Genomic DNA, 18,346 nt, shown 5'->3' on the forward strand with positions numbered 1-18,346 from the left:
AACAACTGCAGTGAGAGACAGTAAAAATATGATGTCAGGAAATGTCATAGACAGAGTTAATTTGGAGTTGACACGTTTTAACATGTTAGTGTTGCATTCAAGGTAACAGTCCATTTAAAGACTGCTGCTGTATCAAAAGAGGCAACTATGGATAATAATTTAGCCAAATAAGTGATAACATAATATGCCGGATTGAGGCGAGCTGTACCAATCATCTGCCTATGTGCTTGCAGGACCCATCCTCTGCTCGCTCGACAACATTCTACGCTCTCTACTGGTCTGTGCACTCGTGGTACTCATCCTCTGCTTTCGGGAACCATCCTCTGCACTCTTGACTCAGTGTTTGCTTGCTCAATGATGTTTAATCTTGCTCGACAGCGCCATCTCGCACGCTGATTTGATGCCATACACCTTGGTGGTACATGCACTGCCTCACTGTCTCACTGCGTGTATGTGTGTGTGTGTGTGTGTGTGTGTGTGCGTGCATGCATATTATGGAAAACTGCAGTCTGTAAAAGAGCTTATTTGTGTGGGTGGGTCTAGTTTTGCAGTAAACAGTGCATGAGATTTCTCTGGTGAAATGTTCCTGATCAAATCAAATCCAATTTATTTATATAGCCCTTCTTACATCAGCTGATATATCAAAGTGCTGTACAGAAACCCAGCCTAAAACCCCAAACAGCAAGCAATGCAGGTGTAGAAGCACAGTGGCTAGGAAAAACTCCCTAGAAAGGCCAAAACCTAGGAAGAAACCTAGAGAGGGATCAGGATATGAGGGGGATATGAGCCAGTCCTCTTTTGGCTGTGCCAGGTGGAGATTATAACAGAACATGGCCAAGATGTCCGAATGTTCATAAATGACCAGCATGGTCAAATAATAATGATCACAGTAGTTGTCGAGGGTGCAACAAGTCAGCACCTCAGGAGTAAATGTCAGTTGGCTTTTCATAGCCGATCATTGAGAGTATCTCTACCGCTCCTGCTGTCTCTAGAGAGTTGAAAACAGCAGGTCTGGGACATGTAGCACATCCGGTGAACAGGTCAGGGTTCCATAGCCGCAGGCAGAACAGTTGAAACTGGAGCAGCAGCACGGCCAGGTGGACTGGGGACAGTAAGGAGTCATCGTGCCATGTAGTCCTGAGGCATGGTCCTAGGGCTCAGGTCCTCCGAGACAGAGAAAGAAAGAAAGAGAGAAAGAGAGAATAAGAGAGAGCATACTTAAATTCACACAGGACACCAGATAAGACAGGAGAAATAGTCCAGATATAACAGACTGACCCTAGCCCCCCGACACATAAACTACTGCAGCTCATACTTAACACTTTCCCTGAGTCTTCCCACCTTCTCCACCTGGCCTCAATACCTTTATGCATCCCCAAAGCAGGAAAGGGACAATTATCCTCTCACAAGATTGCAGAACTTCAAACTAACACATCGAACATGATAAGTGGATGGGATGTTGGAAAAAATAGAGCTTTGGGAGAGATTTCCATTCAGGGTATGTGTGTTCACTTTGACATGCCTTTTGTCCAAGCTGTGACCGCCTTGCTTGTTAGTTCAATAGAACTGCTGGAGGTTTTGAAACTCCCACTTGTGCTTTTACTGAAGCAGAGTCATGTGGCAACAGAATCTTGTCTCAAATCAAATAAAATTGAATTGTTTTAGTCACATGCGAGCCCCTAACCAACAGTGCCGTTTCAAAAAATACGGACAAGAATAAGAGATAAAAGTAACAAGTAATTAAAGAGCAACAGTAAAAAATAACAATATATACAGGGGAGTGCCGGTACAGAGTCAATGTGCAGGGGCACCGGTTAGTTGAGGTAGTATGTACATGTAGGTAGAGTTAATTAAAGTGACCATGCATAGATTACAACAGATAGTGGCAGTGGGGTGGAGAGGGGGGTGGGCAATGCAAATAGTCTGGATATTAATTTGACTAGATGTTCAGGAGTCTTATGGCTTGGGGTAGAAACTGTTTAGAAGCCTCTTGGACCTAGACTTGGCGCTCCGGTACCGCTTTCCGTGTGGTAACAGTGAGAACAGTCTATGAATAGGGTGGCTGGAGTCTTTGACAATTTTTAGGGCCTTCCTCTGACACCGCCTGGTATAGAAGTCCTGAATGGCAGGAAGCTTGGCCCCAGTGACGTACTGGGCCATTCGCATTACCCTCTGTAGTGCCTTGCGGTCAGAGGCCGAGCAGTTGCCATACCAGGCAGTGTTGGTGCGATGGTGCAGCATCTCATCTAAGTGATACTCATTGCATTGTAGGCTGACTTGCACAATGTTTTCGTTTGCTTGTCATGACAGGAGCTGTCCTTTTTTCTGGTGCTGAAAAGCATTCACTGGTGCCTTGGAGAGCGCAATTCAACTTTCAGTCATTCCTCAATGTTAATACGATCAGAACACTATATAAACTTTCATTAAAATGGTGTTTGATATCATCATGTTATATTAGTCGCTTTACTTATGTAGTAAATAAATGTTAGTTGTTGTTATTTCACTCATTTTTTTCTTCATGTGGTTTTGTTTGTCTCTCCACCTAAAAGGAACAAAGTGATCTCATTTATTAAATATCATGTAGCCATTGCGCTGGCGCAGACAGAGCGAGCCTAGTCAAATGCGACTGGGACAGGGCCCTCCGCATGCAACGATAGCCTTCATAACATTACATACACAGAACAGAAAGACGCCAGGCTGATTCCGTAATCATGTTTAAACTGCAGGCGAAGACTCGCGTGAAACAATACAATAAGCCAAGTCATCTTCCCTGGTTTAACATTCGCTTTTCCCTTGTGCGGGGTACCCCCATGAGAGGTAGAGAAAAATATAAAATCGTTTATTTTCCCTATGAGTTTTATCTACAGCTGTGTTTATATTTTTATATTGTCCCTCAATCGTTCTCATAATCAATGCAATACCCCTTCTGTCGTTGACGAGTCGTACAATTTCTTGATCAATATAGCATTTCAGAACGTCCTATCTTATCTCTCTTCATGCATGATCGATATCCCTAAAAAAAAATACTCAGGCGTTCACGTGAGGGTAAGAAACTTGCATTGCGCCTCTGCCGTGGTTCTTTGAATCCAGATGTTAGATTTTCGTCCTGTTATTATTCCTTCTTCGTTGGCAATTCTTCACAGCGTCCAAAATCTAAGTAATGCTGATAAAGAATTGGTGGTCCGTGTAGGTTCTCCTCTCGAACATTGGGGCGTCATCCGCTCCGGTGTCTACTCGTGCCGAGTCCACCTGTAAAACACCTCCGGAGCGTGAAAACTACTCTGCCACGGTCACATGGTGGGGAGGCAGGCTCGAGTGCAACGATTGGAAATCTGGAGATACGTTCATCTGTGATTGGGGCCCGGAGGGAGGAGTCTTCTGAAAAGAAGCGGGCGGGAGAATTGCGCGTCCGAGCCTTTGTGTTTCAGCTCTAATATCTCACATATCAATAATTCAACGCGCAAGAAGAAGACCCCGCGCTATGTATTCATCTGCGCTTCAACTCGACAAGGGCCTCGTACCGCTCTCGACTGGTTATTCGATTACGGAGTGACAAGAAGGCGCGGGGAGGCTTGAGCCGAGAGGGGGGAAAAAGTTAACAGTGGGAACGACTGGGTAAAGGGGGACTCTTCATTAAAACATAAAAAATAAACGGGTAAACCAAACCTGTCTTTGACCTTTTCCAATACTTAGAGAAACACACAAGAGGTTTAATTCAAGAAGCGAAAAAGATTTGGTCATTTTAATAGGCTGAATTTTGCGGAAGAGAAGAAGTACTATATTATCTATCAGAAAACTATACCTTTCTTTGTGCGGGATCCAGCCACGAAGTGCATAGTGAAATTGCCGTAATGTTGACGCTCCTACTGGGTGCGGTGTGGCTAGTGACTCTAGTGAACGCTCAAAACGAGACGGAACCCATCGTACTCGAGGGGAAATGTCTGGTTGTTTGCGATTCCAACCCAACTTCGGATCCCACCGGGACCGCGCTCGGGATATCGGTGCGCTCCGGGAGTGCCAAAGTGGCTTTTTCCGCGGTGAGAAACACAAACCACGAGCCCTCGGAGATGAGTAACCGGACTATGGTCATCTACTTTGACCAGGTAACTTTCACTGAACTGTCTGTCTGCTATATCATACTGTATGGCTACCTTGGTCATGGAGAGCGAGTATCTGGAGGAGGATTGGATGACTGTTGTAAATCTATTAAAAAAAAGCTAACTGGCTATTCTATTCGTGAGGTGGAGAATGGAAGTTTGCTGTTTTATATATATATATATATATATATATATATATATATATATATATATATATATATATATATGTATTAGATGTATAGATAAAGACAGTTGAAAGTAGTCAGCCTTTGAATATTTAAGTTCCTTTTGATGATATGAAATGAAGTCTGACATCTCTCCAAATAATGTAATACCATGTCATGAGGGTGAAGTATTAATCCATGCTACTCCATATCTCAAAAGGTTAATCGCCGCCAAATGGCTATTCAATTAAATTAAATGTTTCTGCTTGGGCGGATTTGGATCTCACAAAATGTGTAATTTGAGCCTCAAAACTTCATCGATGGATTCATTCCAAAATTGATTAACTTGGTTTCTGTAATTGTTTTAATTTGAAACTAACAAAGTTATAGTCAAATGCCATCTGAGCTACAATATATCAGGCTGCATTGCGCGATTTCCTTTTAACTGTGTAATTGAAAGACATTATAAAGCATTTATACTATGACAACGACGAGTGTCTTTGATGTTAGTGTGTCTTTTCCCCTTTTACATTCTTTCTCTCTTCCCCAGATACTTGTAAACGTTGGTAAGAATTTCGACGAGGAAAGGAGCAATTTCATCGCCCCGCGCAAAGGGATTTATAGTTTTAATTTCCACGTGGTGAAAGTGTATAATCGCCAAACGATCCAGGTCAGTCCACTGTAAGCCTACAAATAATGAATACTTTATTTAATATGTGCGTGCGTGTGTGTGTGTGCGTCACGCACGCACACCCGCTGGTAAGACCTCATAAAAGTTGAATACACTAGTACATTCAAAAACGATTCCCCTAGAAATAATTTGTAGATTTGTGAGATGTCATTCCCCAGAGAAAATGGTAGTTTGCAGATGAAAGTCAGCCACTGCATCATAATTAATCGATAAGCGTATAGAGCCATTTTGGCGCAGGAACAGCCAGTTAGCCAGTACAGTAGCTGCGGGTGCGGTTTCTGGACCTTGGACAGCGGCAGCGTAGAACTCCCTCTGTCCTGCTGCGTAACTTGGCGTCTGCATTTGACAGCAAGTGAAAAGTCTAAACAGGTCCAAATAGACCAAACCCAAACAGCTTCACATACACATATTTTGCCGCGCAAATCCATCGAGCAGCGACTCACAACTCATGTTCCCCATGCAAGAACCACAAATGGAGAAGCCTAATCCTTTGGTGCGCTAAATAAGCGAATACACTTGATCAGATGTAACCCTCTTTAAATAACATTTAACACAGACTACGTGGCTTTTAAAACCAGACCCTCTTAATTAGATAGCATATTTCACTAATTAAACCCTGGTCTAAATATGCAGTGAAATCCACAGGGCTACAGTATTACATTCTCATATTCATCTCATATTGGAAGCTAAATTAATTAATTGAAAACAAACCAGGCAAGCAAAATGAAAAGGAAAAGCCATGTAAAACCATATTCATCCATTATGTCGTTGAGTCCAACTAACCATAAACAGAGGTACAAATTACAGACACCTGACTCATGCAACTAACTACAGTACACTAAAACATATTTCACTGTTAATTATTTTGTTACAAAAGATATAATGACTTTAAGATAACAAATGTAGCATCCTCCATATATCTGGCAATGAAATAACAAAAAGGAGACGATTCACAGCTCAGTTCACTAGTCCAACAGCCACAACTGCTGTGTTAAAAACTCACACTGTTTGATTGCCTTAGAACCGTTTGTCATGTGGATACAGAGGGAGGGAAGAAGAGAGGGAGGGAAGAAGAGAGAGAGAGAGAGAGAGAGAGCGAGAGAGAGAAACATAGATTTACATTGGTTGAGATAGAGATTGAAAACGTTCCAGTTTCTTTCTAGAAGGATGTGGACACAGGAGTGTCTTACAACTCCAGTGTTTTGCTATTGAAGGGGGAATACAGGCATTACCATCTTGAAACATCCATAAATAGCTCACCTCCTCATAAGCATACACCATGGTCATTGAGTGTTACATATGAGCCCCAACTACAAAGTACTAAACCCTGCAAAAATCTATTACCCAACTAATCAATAACAGTAGTTTAGTATGAGTCCCTATACTAGTGATGGAATTTCAGGATTTTGGGCACTGGCCAGAGGGGCATGTAGACCACAGTTTTTACTAGCCTTGGTCCAAAATCTGTGCTAGTTGGGCACATTTTCTACTAGCCCAGTCTGAAAGGTACTTGGCTCGTGCTTGCAGACTTTAGAGGGCTAGCTTCATTTCATTTATGTAAGAGTAGGCAAACAGCCATTCAAACTGACAGTGAGATATGAAGGCTACAGAACCTCACACTATACGGGATGGGGGCTCTTGAGACCATCCTCCACATGCATTAAAGGGAAATTTCACAATTCTTCTACTTTATATTAATCATCTCCAGCATAACCCCAACATCAACATCTGTGAAAATGGCACGTTTCTATGTTTTGTAGTAAAAAAAAGGCAGAAGAAGATAAGTGTTTCCATGACATCATCAACAAATTAGTAGACAATTAGTAGGCAATTGGTAGGCAATGCCTACTCACAATTGGTCAAACTCACACGATGCACACCGATGATGTCATTGGAAACACTTATCTTCCTCAATCTTTTTTACTACAAAACATAGAAACGTGCCATTTTCACATATGTTGATGTTGGGCTGATGCTGGAGATTATTAATATGAAGTAGAAGTTTCCCTTTAAAAGAGAAGCAGATGTGAAGATTGCATAAGGTATTGAAATCATGTGAGCACATGAGTGTTTATTATGAGCCACCATAACCGCTGTAAAAATAGCACTCTTCTCCATGAGTCTCCCTTATGCAACTTTGATCAAGTAAAAAAACAACTTTTTTAAGTGCACCATACTTTTAAAGATGACTTCTCTCAAAAAAATGACATTTCTAAATATATCCTTGCTGTCCACTGGCCAGTCATTGTGTCTCCCTTCACCGAGTAGAGAGAAAGTGGTCTGTTGTCACGTCACTGCTGTCATCTGTCTGTTTGGACAGGAAATTATGTGTCATGAGAGGACAATGTCTTCTTTTTCATTACAGCTAAGTGCAGCATTAAACTGTGGGCGGAAACACACTCACCAAATATATATCTAAAGCTTCTCTCTCTGGGCTTAATTGGGTGCTTACGCGTTAATGAATTCAGCAGCTCAATGGAACGCTGACACCATGCACCAGCCATTATGCCATTTACACATTACACTGTAATTTGCAGTGGCTGGCGTGATTGAGTGGTGGTGTTTTTGGGGAAGGGGTGGTGATTATGAGACTCACAGAGAACACTGAACTCAGGGCTCAGTCAGGCTGTGAGTTGGTACACGTGGTCTGTGTTCCTCACCCTCTCACCCTTCTTCCTAGCCTCCCCCTCATTACTCTGCTGAGAACAGGACCATCCTGCCACTGTTCTGTCACTAGTTTATTAGTTCCATACATCACTGCCACAGAAGAGGGATTTCCCCCAGTTTGACCATCCAGCTGATCGAGGTTCCCTCTCCCCTCCTCAGTGTGGGTGGGACGGTGCTGGGTGGGAGCTGAGTGAGTCTCCCCTGGGCCCTGGCTGGGTGGGAGTAATGTATGTAGAGGCTTGGGCTTCCTCCAGTCCACCTCCCTGCTCACTGTGGACTCATTTAGCACACTGAACAGAGGCTGCTCTGTCCTGCCTCTCTTAGATGACATCTCTCTTGCTCTATCTCAGTCTAAAACCTAGCACCTCTTAATCTTTCAGGCCTAAGATGAGTGTTTTGATCTCTTTTATGCACTCTTATTCATGATTTAGATGGTGTCTATTTGAATATTAAGGGCATGTATCAGTCAATGGGTGTTTTTACTCTTCTCTCTTAAACTCGGCACAAGGAGGGTGAACCGTGCATGAGTCTGAATTAGTGAAATTATGTAATGTTCATGTCTGAGTCCTCTGTGTTCTAGAATTGTGTGTGTGTGTGTGTGTGTGTGTGTGTGTGTGTGTGTGTGTGTGTGTGGAGCTGTGGGTGTATTTAACCATCTGTAACTGTAGTATATGTCCTCTTCTGTAGGTAAGCCTGATGCATAATGGATGGCCTGTGATATCGGCCTTCGCTGGGGACCAGGATGTAACTCGTGAGGCTGCCAGTAACGGAGTGCTGATCCAAATGGAGAAGGGGGACCGAGCTTACCTCAAACTAGAGAGAGGAAACCTCATGGGGGGCTGGAAGTACTCCACATTCTCTGGGTTCCTGGTCTTCCCCATGTAGAAGAGAGGAGACTGGAGGGACTAATTCTTCTGAGCTCGGCTGCTTGGGAGACTGGAGACAGAGAGAGAGAGAGAATGAAAGATATAGAAAGAGGGAGAAGAGGAGAGAAAAAGATATGGGAGAGGAAGTTAAAGAGATGAGTAGGGTATAATTAGTTGGGAAGGCTCTCCAACACACTCACTCACTCCGCTGCCTGACTACAGCTCTGGACAGCCAAAACTTTTTTATCCTCAGAAATACTATCATTTAAAAACATGAAAGAGAGTAAAACCTAGAGGCCAAGTCCACCCCTTCCCCCGCTTCATCTCTTTCTGCATCTGCTTTGAGGAATGTGTCTATATTACCTACAGTGTCAGAGAGCTGCATCGACCATGTTTCCACATTCTGTATGGCCATCCATCCCCATCCATTTTCTGTGACTCCATTTTTATTTGTTTTATGTCTGTGTACAATACATTTTCTCCATCCCATCCACTTCTGTCATTTCAAGTCCAGACAGATACAGTACTGTACCATCAAGTCCTCCTCACTCCCCACCCCATTTCATTATGTTTATTGATCCCCTGTTCAATACTCCTTCTGTCCTTTACTCCTCTCCTGTTCTTTTATCCTCCCTCTGCTGCTCTTCTTTCTAGCCTTCTCCACCCAGTAAGGATTGGTTTGTCATGATTGCTTTGTCATGATTGGATGATTGCTGAAACTCTAAAGACTCTTGCTGTATACTGGACATATATAAAATCTGAAAGTTTCTATATGATATAATATGTGATTAACAGAATCTGGTTGAATATCTGTGTTTCCGTATTTTAATGTTAAAACTTAGTGATTGTGTGTGGATTATGAGGCTGCCCTTAACTACTGATGCTTCTTGTTCTTGTTTCGGTCAAAATGTGGCTAAACTGAAACTATACCAGAAAAACTATAAAGGAATTTTATTCTGATTATTAACTGTAAAATACATGTCAATATTTAGAAGAGAGAAATCCTCCCTTTTATTTACCAATCAATCAATTTATCTATTGTTTTTTATTTGCATTTATCCAATAAAATATACGTGGTACTTTTATTTTTCTTAAACCTAATCCGAAACTCTCGATTAATTTGCTGAAACCTAGTTGGCATAACATATATGACCGTCTCTCTATCCATCTCCCCATCTTCCAATGAATTCCACAAATTTGGCTGGAGTAAGTGATGATCAAGATGTAATGTGTGTGCGTTTGTGTGCGTGTTCTTGAGAACCAAAGAACTACGTTGATGTTCTTTATGTGTGTATGGCGGTGTGTGTTGTTCCCAGTGACGTTGTGCTGCCTGCCTGGCCCAAGATCTGTTGTAGAGAGAGAGATTCAGTCTGGTGATTGGGGGTTTCCACCACTCTTCTCTTACTGCTGCTCACTCTCAAGACTTTAATGAGCTCCTGGGGGGAAATTAGTGCTGGTATAATAAGCTCTACTGCTTATACAAAGATCATGTTGTGTTCATTTCTCCCATTTTCTCTTTTGCTCTCTTCATTCCCCTTTTCTCACACTTTCTACTTCCTAATGATAAACATTTAAAGAGAAGGGAATGGAATCTTGACCATGTGGTTTGTTTTTATGTCTTAATGATTACATAATCTTATTTATCTAGGTATTTATGGGTAACCTTTTGGTGTGACCTTTAAAAAAAACATGTTTATCACCTATTAGTTTATGAATTTAGCTTGTACGTACAGAGCTTTTGTTGCTGGGCGGTCAATCCAAGGTCTACTTCCTCTAACATAATTTGATTGAGGGTGATGGACTGAAATGTAATTGTCTACAGCATGTCACAGCCTAGAAAGCAGGGTGGTGGGGAGACAGCCAGGCTGGCACCCACCCTACCTCACCCTCTGCCCTCCCTCATCCTTTATCTCAATGTCAGGGAAACAGCTGACAGGGAAATTGAGGCCCATGTATGGAAATGTACCCAGATTTCCTGCTGGCCTCCACACTTTTCACGTAGTAATCTCATATCACAAGACAGGGGCAATGGAAGGAGAGATTCCGCCCTGCTTCATACACCCTACTCACCACATGACACTTACCCCCTCTCACCATGAGCCAGTTCACCCTTTTGCTTTCTTATGTTTCACACGTGTATGTATAGGCCTACCGTATGTGCTGTGCATTGTAAAAAAAAATATATATTTCATGGTGCAAAGTGGGTGAGGAAAGATTGTCATCAGAGATTTAGAATAGAGTGATCCATGGAGCGAGCTGAGAGGAGGGGAGGGGTGCATAACCTTTGGCTGTTTGGAAAGTTGATATTATTCTGACATGACTGACTGAATGTGCCATATGCACTGATTTTTACTAGGCTGGTGGAGCGAGATGAACTGAGCGATGAGAGATACACGTAACTTATTAATTGCTTCATGTATAAATATTTCAGTGGATGTTCTGATTCTGTAACATGTAGTTTCAGTGTTGGCAGTGAAGCGTCAAAGAGGGCAGAAAAAGAGTGGAGAGTGGCAACCAGAGTGGCAACCAGAATGGCAACCAGAGTGGCAACCAGAGTGGCAGCCATATCTAGTGGTAGTAGTCTGGGAAGTGTGGTGGTAGTAGTCTGGGCAGTGTGGTGGTAGTAGTCTGGGAAGTGTGGTGGTAGTAGTCTGGGCAGTGTGGTGGTAGTAGTCTGGGCAGTGTGGTGGTAGTAGTCTGGGAAGTGTGGTGGTAGTAGTCTGGGAAGTGTGGTGGTAGTAGTCTGGGCAGTGTGGTGGTAGTAGTCTGGGAAGTGTGGTGGTAGTAGTCTGGGCAGTGTGGTGGTAGTAGTCTGGGCAGTGTGGTGATAGTAGTCTGGGCAGTGTGGTGGTAGTAGTCTGGACAGTGTGGTGGTAGTAGTCTGGGCAGTGTGGTGGTAGTAGTCTGGGAAATGTGGTGGTAGTAGTCTGGGAAGTGTGGTGGTAGTAGTCTGGGAAATGTGGTGGTAGTAGTCTGGGCAGTGTGGTGGTAGTAGCCTGGGCAGTGTGGTGGTAGTAGTCTGGGCAGTGTGGTGGTAGTAGTCTGGGCAGTGTGGTGGTAGTAGTCTGGGCAGTGTGGTGCCAGTAGTCTGGGCAGTGTGGTGGTAGTAGTCTGGGAAGTGTGGTGGTAGTAGTCTGGGCAGTGTGGTGGTAGTAGTCTGGGAAGTGTGGTGGTAGTAGTCTGGGCAGTGTGGTGGTAGTAGTCTGGGCAGTGTGGTGGTAGTAGTCTGGGCAGTGTGGTGGTAGTAGTCTGGGCAGTGTGTGGGCAGTGTGGTGGTAGTAGTCTGGGCAGTGTGGTGGTAGTAGTCTGGGCAGTGTGGTGGTAGTAGTCTGGGCAGTGTGGTCGTAGTAGTCTGGGCAGTGTGGTGGTAGTAGTCTGGGCAGTGTGGTGGTAGTAGTCTGGGCAGTGTGGTGGTAGTAGTCTGGGCAGTGTGGTGGTAGTAGTCTGGGCAGTATGGTGGTAGTAGTCTGGGCAGTGTGGTGGTAGTAGTCTGGGCAGTGTGGTGGTAGTAGTCTGGGCAGTGTGGTGGTAGTAGTCTGGGCAGTGTGGTCGTAGTAGTCTGGGCAGTGTGGTGGTAGTAGTCTAGGCAGTGTGGTGGTAGTAGTCTGGGCAGTGTGGTGGTAGTAGTCTGGGCAGTGTGGTGGTAGTAGTCTGGGCAGTGTGGTCGTAGTAGTCTGGGCAGTGTGGTGGTAGTAGTCTGGGCAGTGTGGTGGTAGTAGTCTGGGCAGTGTGGTGGTAGTAGTCTGGGCAGTGTGGTCGTAGTAGTCTGGGCAGTGTGGTGGTAGTAGTCTGGGCAGTGTGGTCGTAGTAGTCTGGGCAGTGTGGTGGTAGTAGTCTGGGGAGGGAGGGAGGGAGATGCTCCTTTTCTGTTCGACCTACCATGGAACAGGTGGGGCTCACAGGGATAAAGTGATATGACATTTTTTGTGTGGCAGAGACATTTGTGTGGTGTAAACTACATTTGTAGAGGTTAAGGAGATGCTTGTAATGGAGCTGTTGGTAAGGGCTGAAGTGGAGGTTAGGTCTACCAGAACTAGGGAAAGATCCTGTCCAGGTGCTGAATTACATTTGAAATATTGTATATTATGTGTATTTACTCCTCCCACTCACTCTATGTGTGTGTGTCTGTGTGTGTCTGTGTGTGTGAGTGTGTGTGTGTGTGTGTGTGTGTGTGTGTGTGTGTGTGTGTGTGTGTGTGTGTGTGTGTGTGTGTGTGTGTGTGTGTGTGTGTGAGGGTCAGTGATAGAGTAGCCAAGGTGCTGTCTGAGGATATGGGCTAATGATTATTTATCGTTTCGCATACACCAGCAGATGGGCACATTCCCGGTCCATTGATTGGAGTGATTCATGCGATCCATCTTTTCTGCTCTTGCAAAGTTCGAACGCGGCCCTAGAACAACGAGGTCGGGGAAGTGCAGAGCCTTAAAGTAACAGGGATAGAACAGCCATACCGTAGCTCTCCTGTCCGTAGCTCTCGTCATTTGGAGAGCTACCGTATAGCCGTTCAGCTAATGATCAATAGATGGGATAGGCCTACATACACGTCTACACACACGCAAATGCACTATTGTACACACCATCCACACGCACACACATACACACTCACTACCTAATTTTACTACTACCTCAATTTGAGCTTTTAATTTTCGATGACAGCACTTCTTATGCAATATTATAACAAGCCATATAGATTTACAAATATGTTTAAAGAACACTTACATATGTGCGTTATTAGCCTACTTTGCTTATAATGCAAAACACTCCAATACCGGCATTGAAAGGTGGATCATATTCAAAGATATTGATGGTTTGAGTCCAAGGAAAATCCGCCATGGGAAGGTATCCACACAGACGTGACCTCCAGAACACTCTGATCAGGCTTCAAACAGTGTAGACTACAGTAGGTTATTTCAAACTCCACTCATAATTGCTGAGCCATGAATCGACACCCGACATGCCATGTCATATTGTGGCTAATTGGCAAAAACACACTGTTGCTGTACACGCAAATAAAAACACTGTTAAATGAGAGGAAATAGAATTACTGGAGAAACATGTCAGGCTCATTTTAGTGTAGAGTCTACATAAGTGGCTCCGTGCATTGAATATGAATTGCATTGAGTAATTGTAAATACTGGTATAGAGGAATGTTTTCTCTAGAGAGCTGCACTTTGGTCCCAGCTCCCTGAAGGATTAGGCTCGAAGAAATGTTGCTCTAGAGTCTAGAGTATGTTGAGTTAACAGCAGAGACACTGAAATCACATTTGAAGTAATAGTTGTATAAAATATGGCCACTTGCTAAGTTATACATAGGCCGAGCTATTATATTGCTGTCATAGTAGGCCACACGAAGACACAGACCAGAGCTATGTGAGTTACGGTTTGAATCTTGATTCATAATGTGAATCTAATAGATTATCACATGAAAGGTTTGCAGCTCATCCAATTAATTTGATAAATACATTTTGTGGAATATAATCGAGAGGTAGTGGACTAACAAATAGTCTACTTAAAATGAATAGTCTAATATGATACTCTACAGGCCTACTAACAACTACATGAATCTATTCATTTTGCAGGTCAATTTGTTCGTAAAAATCCACAACTGATCGATTAAATTGATTAGAGGGAATACGACAAGCAGTTGTTTAGAGGGCATATCAGTCTTCCCCAAAAATCCTTCCCCAAAATTGCTCAGTGAGCACATCAATAGAGTTTCCCTCTCCTCTCACAATCCTAGCACGCTGATGGGAGGCGCAGTCACTCTCCCGGTCCATCATAGCCAATTTTACACTAAATTAGTCTCCAAGCAAGCTCAATAAAGACAGACTCGAGTTGGCAACCCGTGTGAGTGTAAACATGATTGTTTCTAGGAAGTGGCTTGAAATTTGGGGACAGTGACAAGTAATTATAGGCCAAGTTAACAGTGTAATTATTCAAATGCTGTGGTTAAAAGATAGACGGAGAGCAAGTGCAGTCATTAGAAGGGAAAGTGGCGAGACACCACAGATTGAATCTTAATTGCCGTATGCGGGACCATATTAAGGATGTTTACTTTTACTGTGATGCTCGAGCGAGATGGGAGTAATTTTACCGGTTCTGAAATTAAGTTAACAGCCCGCTGGATTTGATCTGTTTACTGCTGTAGGGATTGTTAGTAGGGATTGTAGGGATTGTGAGCGTATGGTCGTGGTTTTGACACCACTCTCAATTGTCTGAGGTTATTTGAAAATCTAACCGGCAGAGACAATTACGCACGCTTTCGGCACTCAGACGAGATTGTTTTGAACGTGCCCATGATTGTTCCGTTTTCCATATTTACCTTATCAAGTCCGTAAACTATAGTATGGTGGGGTTCATGTAGATTTATATTTTCTGGCTTTTACACAGGTTCATTGGTAAATACATGCGTATTATCCTACGCACCGATTCGTTGGAACTATGAGTAACAACGAGTTGTTAATCGCCTGCCACGTCCCGCATTGGTAAACACTCTTAATTCGCAGAATCAACTAAATTAGATTATCTTCTAAATGTATTCGTTTCACTGTGGCTTTTTAATATACAGTGCTCTATGTGGAGAATAACGGCTGATACATAGAAGACCGGACCGCCAGGTAACACGTTTTGATTTTGTGATAAACCAAGCTGTTTCGTGCGTAATGGCTGCTGTCGGAATTATGGAATCTGCTTCAGGGCGCAATGCCAAATACAGTTATGACATGATTAACCTATTGTCATCCATGTAGCATTATAGTTGTGTTTAAAAAAAAATCTTAATAGACCCTCTTCTTTGAGTGGTGGAGATGGAGTGTCTCGCCCCGGTTCAGGTGGCCTTTAGCCCATTCTCTTGCGCACGTACTTGTGATCAAATTCCAATTAACATGATTGCTTCTTTATTTCTATTTTTACTTATTCCAGGCCCCTATCATCACAATCACGACGCCAGTGCTACAGAAAATAATGAAAAGTCCGCTGAGATGAGGTAAAATGATGAAAACATTGGGAGGAAGAGACGCTTGAGGGGATTCCCATCACTTCTCAACTTGGCAGTGTGTCACCTGGGTCTCGAGGCACGTTGTTGCCTTTATTGATCAGAAAGGACACCATTTCGTTTTCACTACTCCTACTGCACCTGTTCATGTCGCTTACCAGCTTTATACCAACGGTTTAGGCCTAAGTGTAGCCTAGTTCATCTATGCTAACTGGAAACCAAACACGATCACAATCGAGGCGATGCATAACAAGCATCATCAAAGGAGGATAAACTATCAGTTATTGCTTTCTTGTGAGCCTCGGCACTAAAATAATGTGCCCCAGGCGTGCCTTTCCTCGGGGAAATAAAGCGGCAAACCACGGGGATTATTAACATGATTTACAAAATGATCGAACACAACACTGTAAACCGCTAGAAAACCTGGGGAATCGATGTTTCTGTGGACTGTCTCCTGATAAGTTTCGATGTATTTCCTCTAATTTCTTCCCGAGAAGTATAGGCTGTGGATCCAGCGTAAATATGGTGGTCATTTTGGAATAGATGGTGTTAATTTGTACCCCAAAATCTTATTTTAGCTTAACAATAGGCAGTGTAACAGGTGTTACTGATATGTGACAAGCTCACCACAGAAACACTCCTTCCTACAGATGAGTCCTGATCAGGAAGAGACTAAAACACCCTGTGGTGCTGAACGTTAGGTCTCGGGAAATCCTTACTGGGCTTATGTCAATGGTATTGAAAAATCAGACCGCCTCTTTACATTGGGCCTTCTGTGTGTGTTTGTGTGTGTGAGTGTGTGTGTGCGTGCGTGTGCGTGAGAGCATGGGTGTGCATGTAACTATGTGAAAGAGTGTGAGAGCACATTTGCTGAGTGGTTCAGTAATTTGGAGGAATAGGGTTATTTTAAATGAAGCTAAACACATAGACCATTACAATATTACATGTATTGCCCTGCGATTCCTCCTAGAGCTCTTAAGGAGCTGTAAAACTGTCTCTGCGCCTCAATTTGTCATTGCTATAAAGGCCTGCAAATCTATAAGTCATAAAATATGGATAGAGGTAAATAGATGAGCAGCTGCACGCAGAACAGAGAGCAATGATATGACTTATTATGACTGAATATGTAGTCTTTATATAATGACTATGAAGACATAGAGAGAAAGTGTGGGTGGGTGGGGAGGAAAGGATTTAGATGTGGCTTAGTTGACTGTCTGGAATCTTTGCTATTGTTTTTTTTTTATCACTATGTTTCCATCCTCATACAGCCCTGTGACAAATTGATTCATAAGATAATCAGAAATTAATATATTTCCGACAGATGGTAATATTCAAAATGATAACACATTATAATCCTCTACTTTTTCTAACGTTTAATCAAAGCTCTACATCTATAATTAATTATCAGAATCGCATGTCAAATTCCTTATAATGTATTATTATCATCACACAATGATCATCCGCCATTTAGAGTTTAGAAAAATTGTCACATATGAAGACGTAACATATTGTATTATGATTTCATTATTTTAAACATCAAAAGGGCTCAAAATGCTTACACCAATTATAATCTATTATAACTGTGGCTTTAATAAAGAGTTACCCAATCTACAATATCATATACGTTTAACATATGAATAATGCTGGTTAAACTATGTTTCATACTGTTTAAGGTCTTGACCATGTTTTCAGTGATAAGAGGGGTTCTCACCCCATGAATAAAGTTACCACATGCTGTGAATGAACTTCTACAGAACGGTATGTGCAGCTTCAGTTTCTATGGATGTGTCCTTGAGGCAGAGCCGTAGACAAAGTCATCACTAGATGGTGTGCCTACTGGAGTGTCTGACTCCCTCCCACGGCAGGGAGGAGAGGATGGTCATGTATAGCAGCACGTTTCTGAACACACTAACCCGGCTCCCCATCACCCCTCACACACGCAGCCCATCTAAGAAGAGAGAGAGCACCATTGAAGATGATGAAAACTCACCATCTGACATTTAGTAACCTTTCAATAAAGAGAAATGGACATGTAAGAGTGAGGGAGTAGAAAGGATAGAGAGAAAGAGAGGGGAGGGGTAGGGGAGATCTGTATGTGGCATTCTTATTTCCTCTCTCCTGGCCGGCCTTGTTTCCGCCCCTCTCCTTGGTGGCGGACTATAGAAAGGAAGCCATTCAACGCATTTGGTGTGTGTGTCTGTGTGTGTTGATCTTGACATATACAATCAAATATCCTTCATTTCAGCAGAGTTACAGTCACTTCAGCAGTTTACTGTCATTTCAGAAGAGTGTACAGTAATTTCAGCAGTTTACTGTCATTTCAGCAGAGTTTACAGTCACTTCAGCAGTTTGCAGTTCACATTATTCTCTCTCCAAACTATTTAGAATCACATCACATGGAAATGCCTAATAAAGTGATCTGAAATTAAAGTAAAATGTTTGTATTTTTTTCTCTTCCACAGTGGCTGATGATCATATTGTCTTTATTGCTAGAGTGTGTGTAGTGATGTGCTGCATGCTGATTACTGATGTTTCACTTTAGAGACCAGCTCGTTAATACTTGTGCCAGCACACAGTTGATCAGCTGAGGGGGTAGGGAGGAGAGAGAGAGGGAGGGAGGTTAGAGAGAGTGGGTCTGTGTACATAAGCGAGAGGATGATGGATAGAGAGATATCCTAGATACTTTTCATGTATGTATATTTGCATGCATAACATGATTCCAAATGACCCTAGTATACACATAACACGAGTAATTTGGCTTGGACTTTCAGGTACACCAAGGTACACCAAAAATATCATCAAGGACAACAACCACCTGAGCCACTGCCTGTTCACCCCGCTATCATCCAGAAGGCGAGGTCAGTACA

General features: G+C 42.9%; 1 protein-coding gene across 1 annotated transcript; it reads left to right on the forward strand.

Annotated features, from left to right (window-relative positions):
* Window positions 1–3,432: 3,432 nt before the first annotated feature.
* Window positions 3,433–9,576, forward strand: LOC115108899 (cerebellin-1). The gene is made up of 3 exons (XM_029633461.2): window positions 3,433–4,103; window positions 4,812–4,931; window positions 8,307–9,576. Exons 1-3 carry the CDS (start codon window positions 3,852–3,854, stop codon window positions 8,502–8,504), a joined length of 570 nt encoding a protein of 189 aa, XP_029489321.1. The 5' UTR covers window positions 3,433–3,851; the 3' UTR covers window positions 8,505–9,576.
* The last annotated feature ends 8,770 nt before the right edge of the window (window positions 9,577–18,346 follow it).

Source organism: Oncorhynchus nerka, linkage group LG25 (assembly GCF_034236695.1).
Source record: "Oncorhynchus nerka isolate Pitt River linkage group LG25, Oner_Uvic_2.0, whole genome shotgun sequence".
Taxonomy (NCBI): Eukaryota; Metazoa; Chordata; class Actinopteri; order Salmoniformes; family Salmonidae; genus Oncorhynchus; species Oncorhynchus nerka.

Excerpts from the sequence above, each read along its gene's own strand:
- LOC115108899 (XM_029633461.2), top strand. The coding sequence starts at position 3,852 with ATGTTGACGCTCCTACTGGGTGCGGTGTGGCTAGTGACTCTAGTGAAC. Across the intron at positions 4,104-4,811 it reads TGGTCATCTACTTTGACCAG|ATACTTGTAAACGTTGGTAA; the intron begins GTAACTTTCACT and ends TCTCTTCCCCAG. Across the intron at positions 4,932-8,306 it reads ATAATCGCCAAACGATCCAG|GTAAGCCTGATGCATAATGG; the intron begins GTCAGTCCACTG and ends CCTCTTCTGTAG.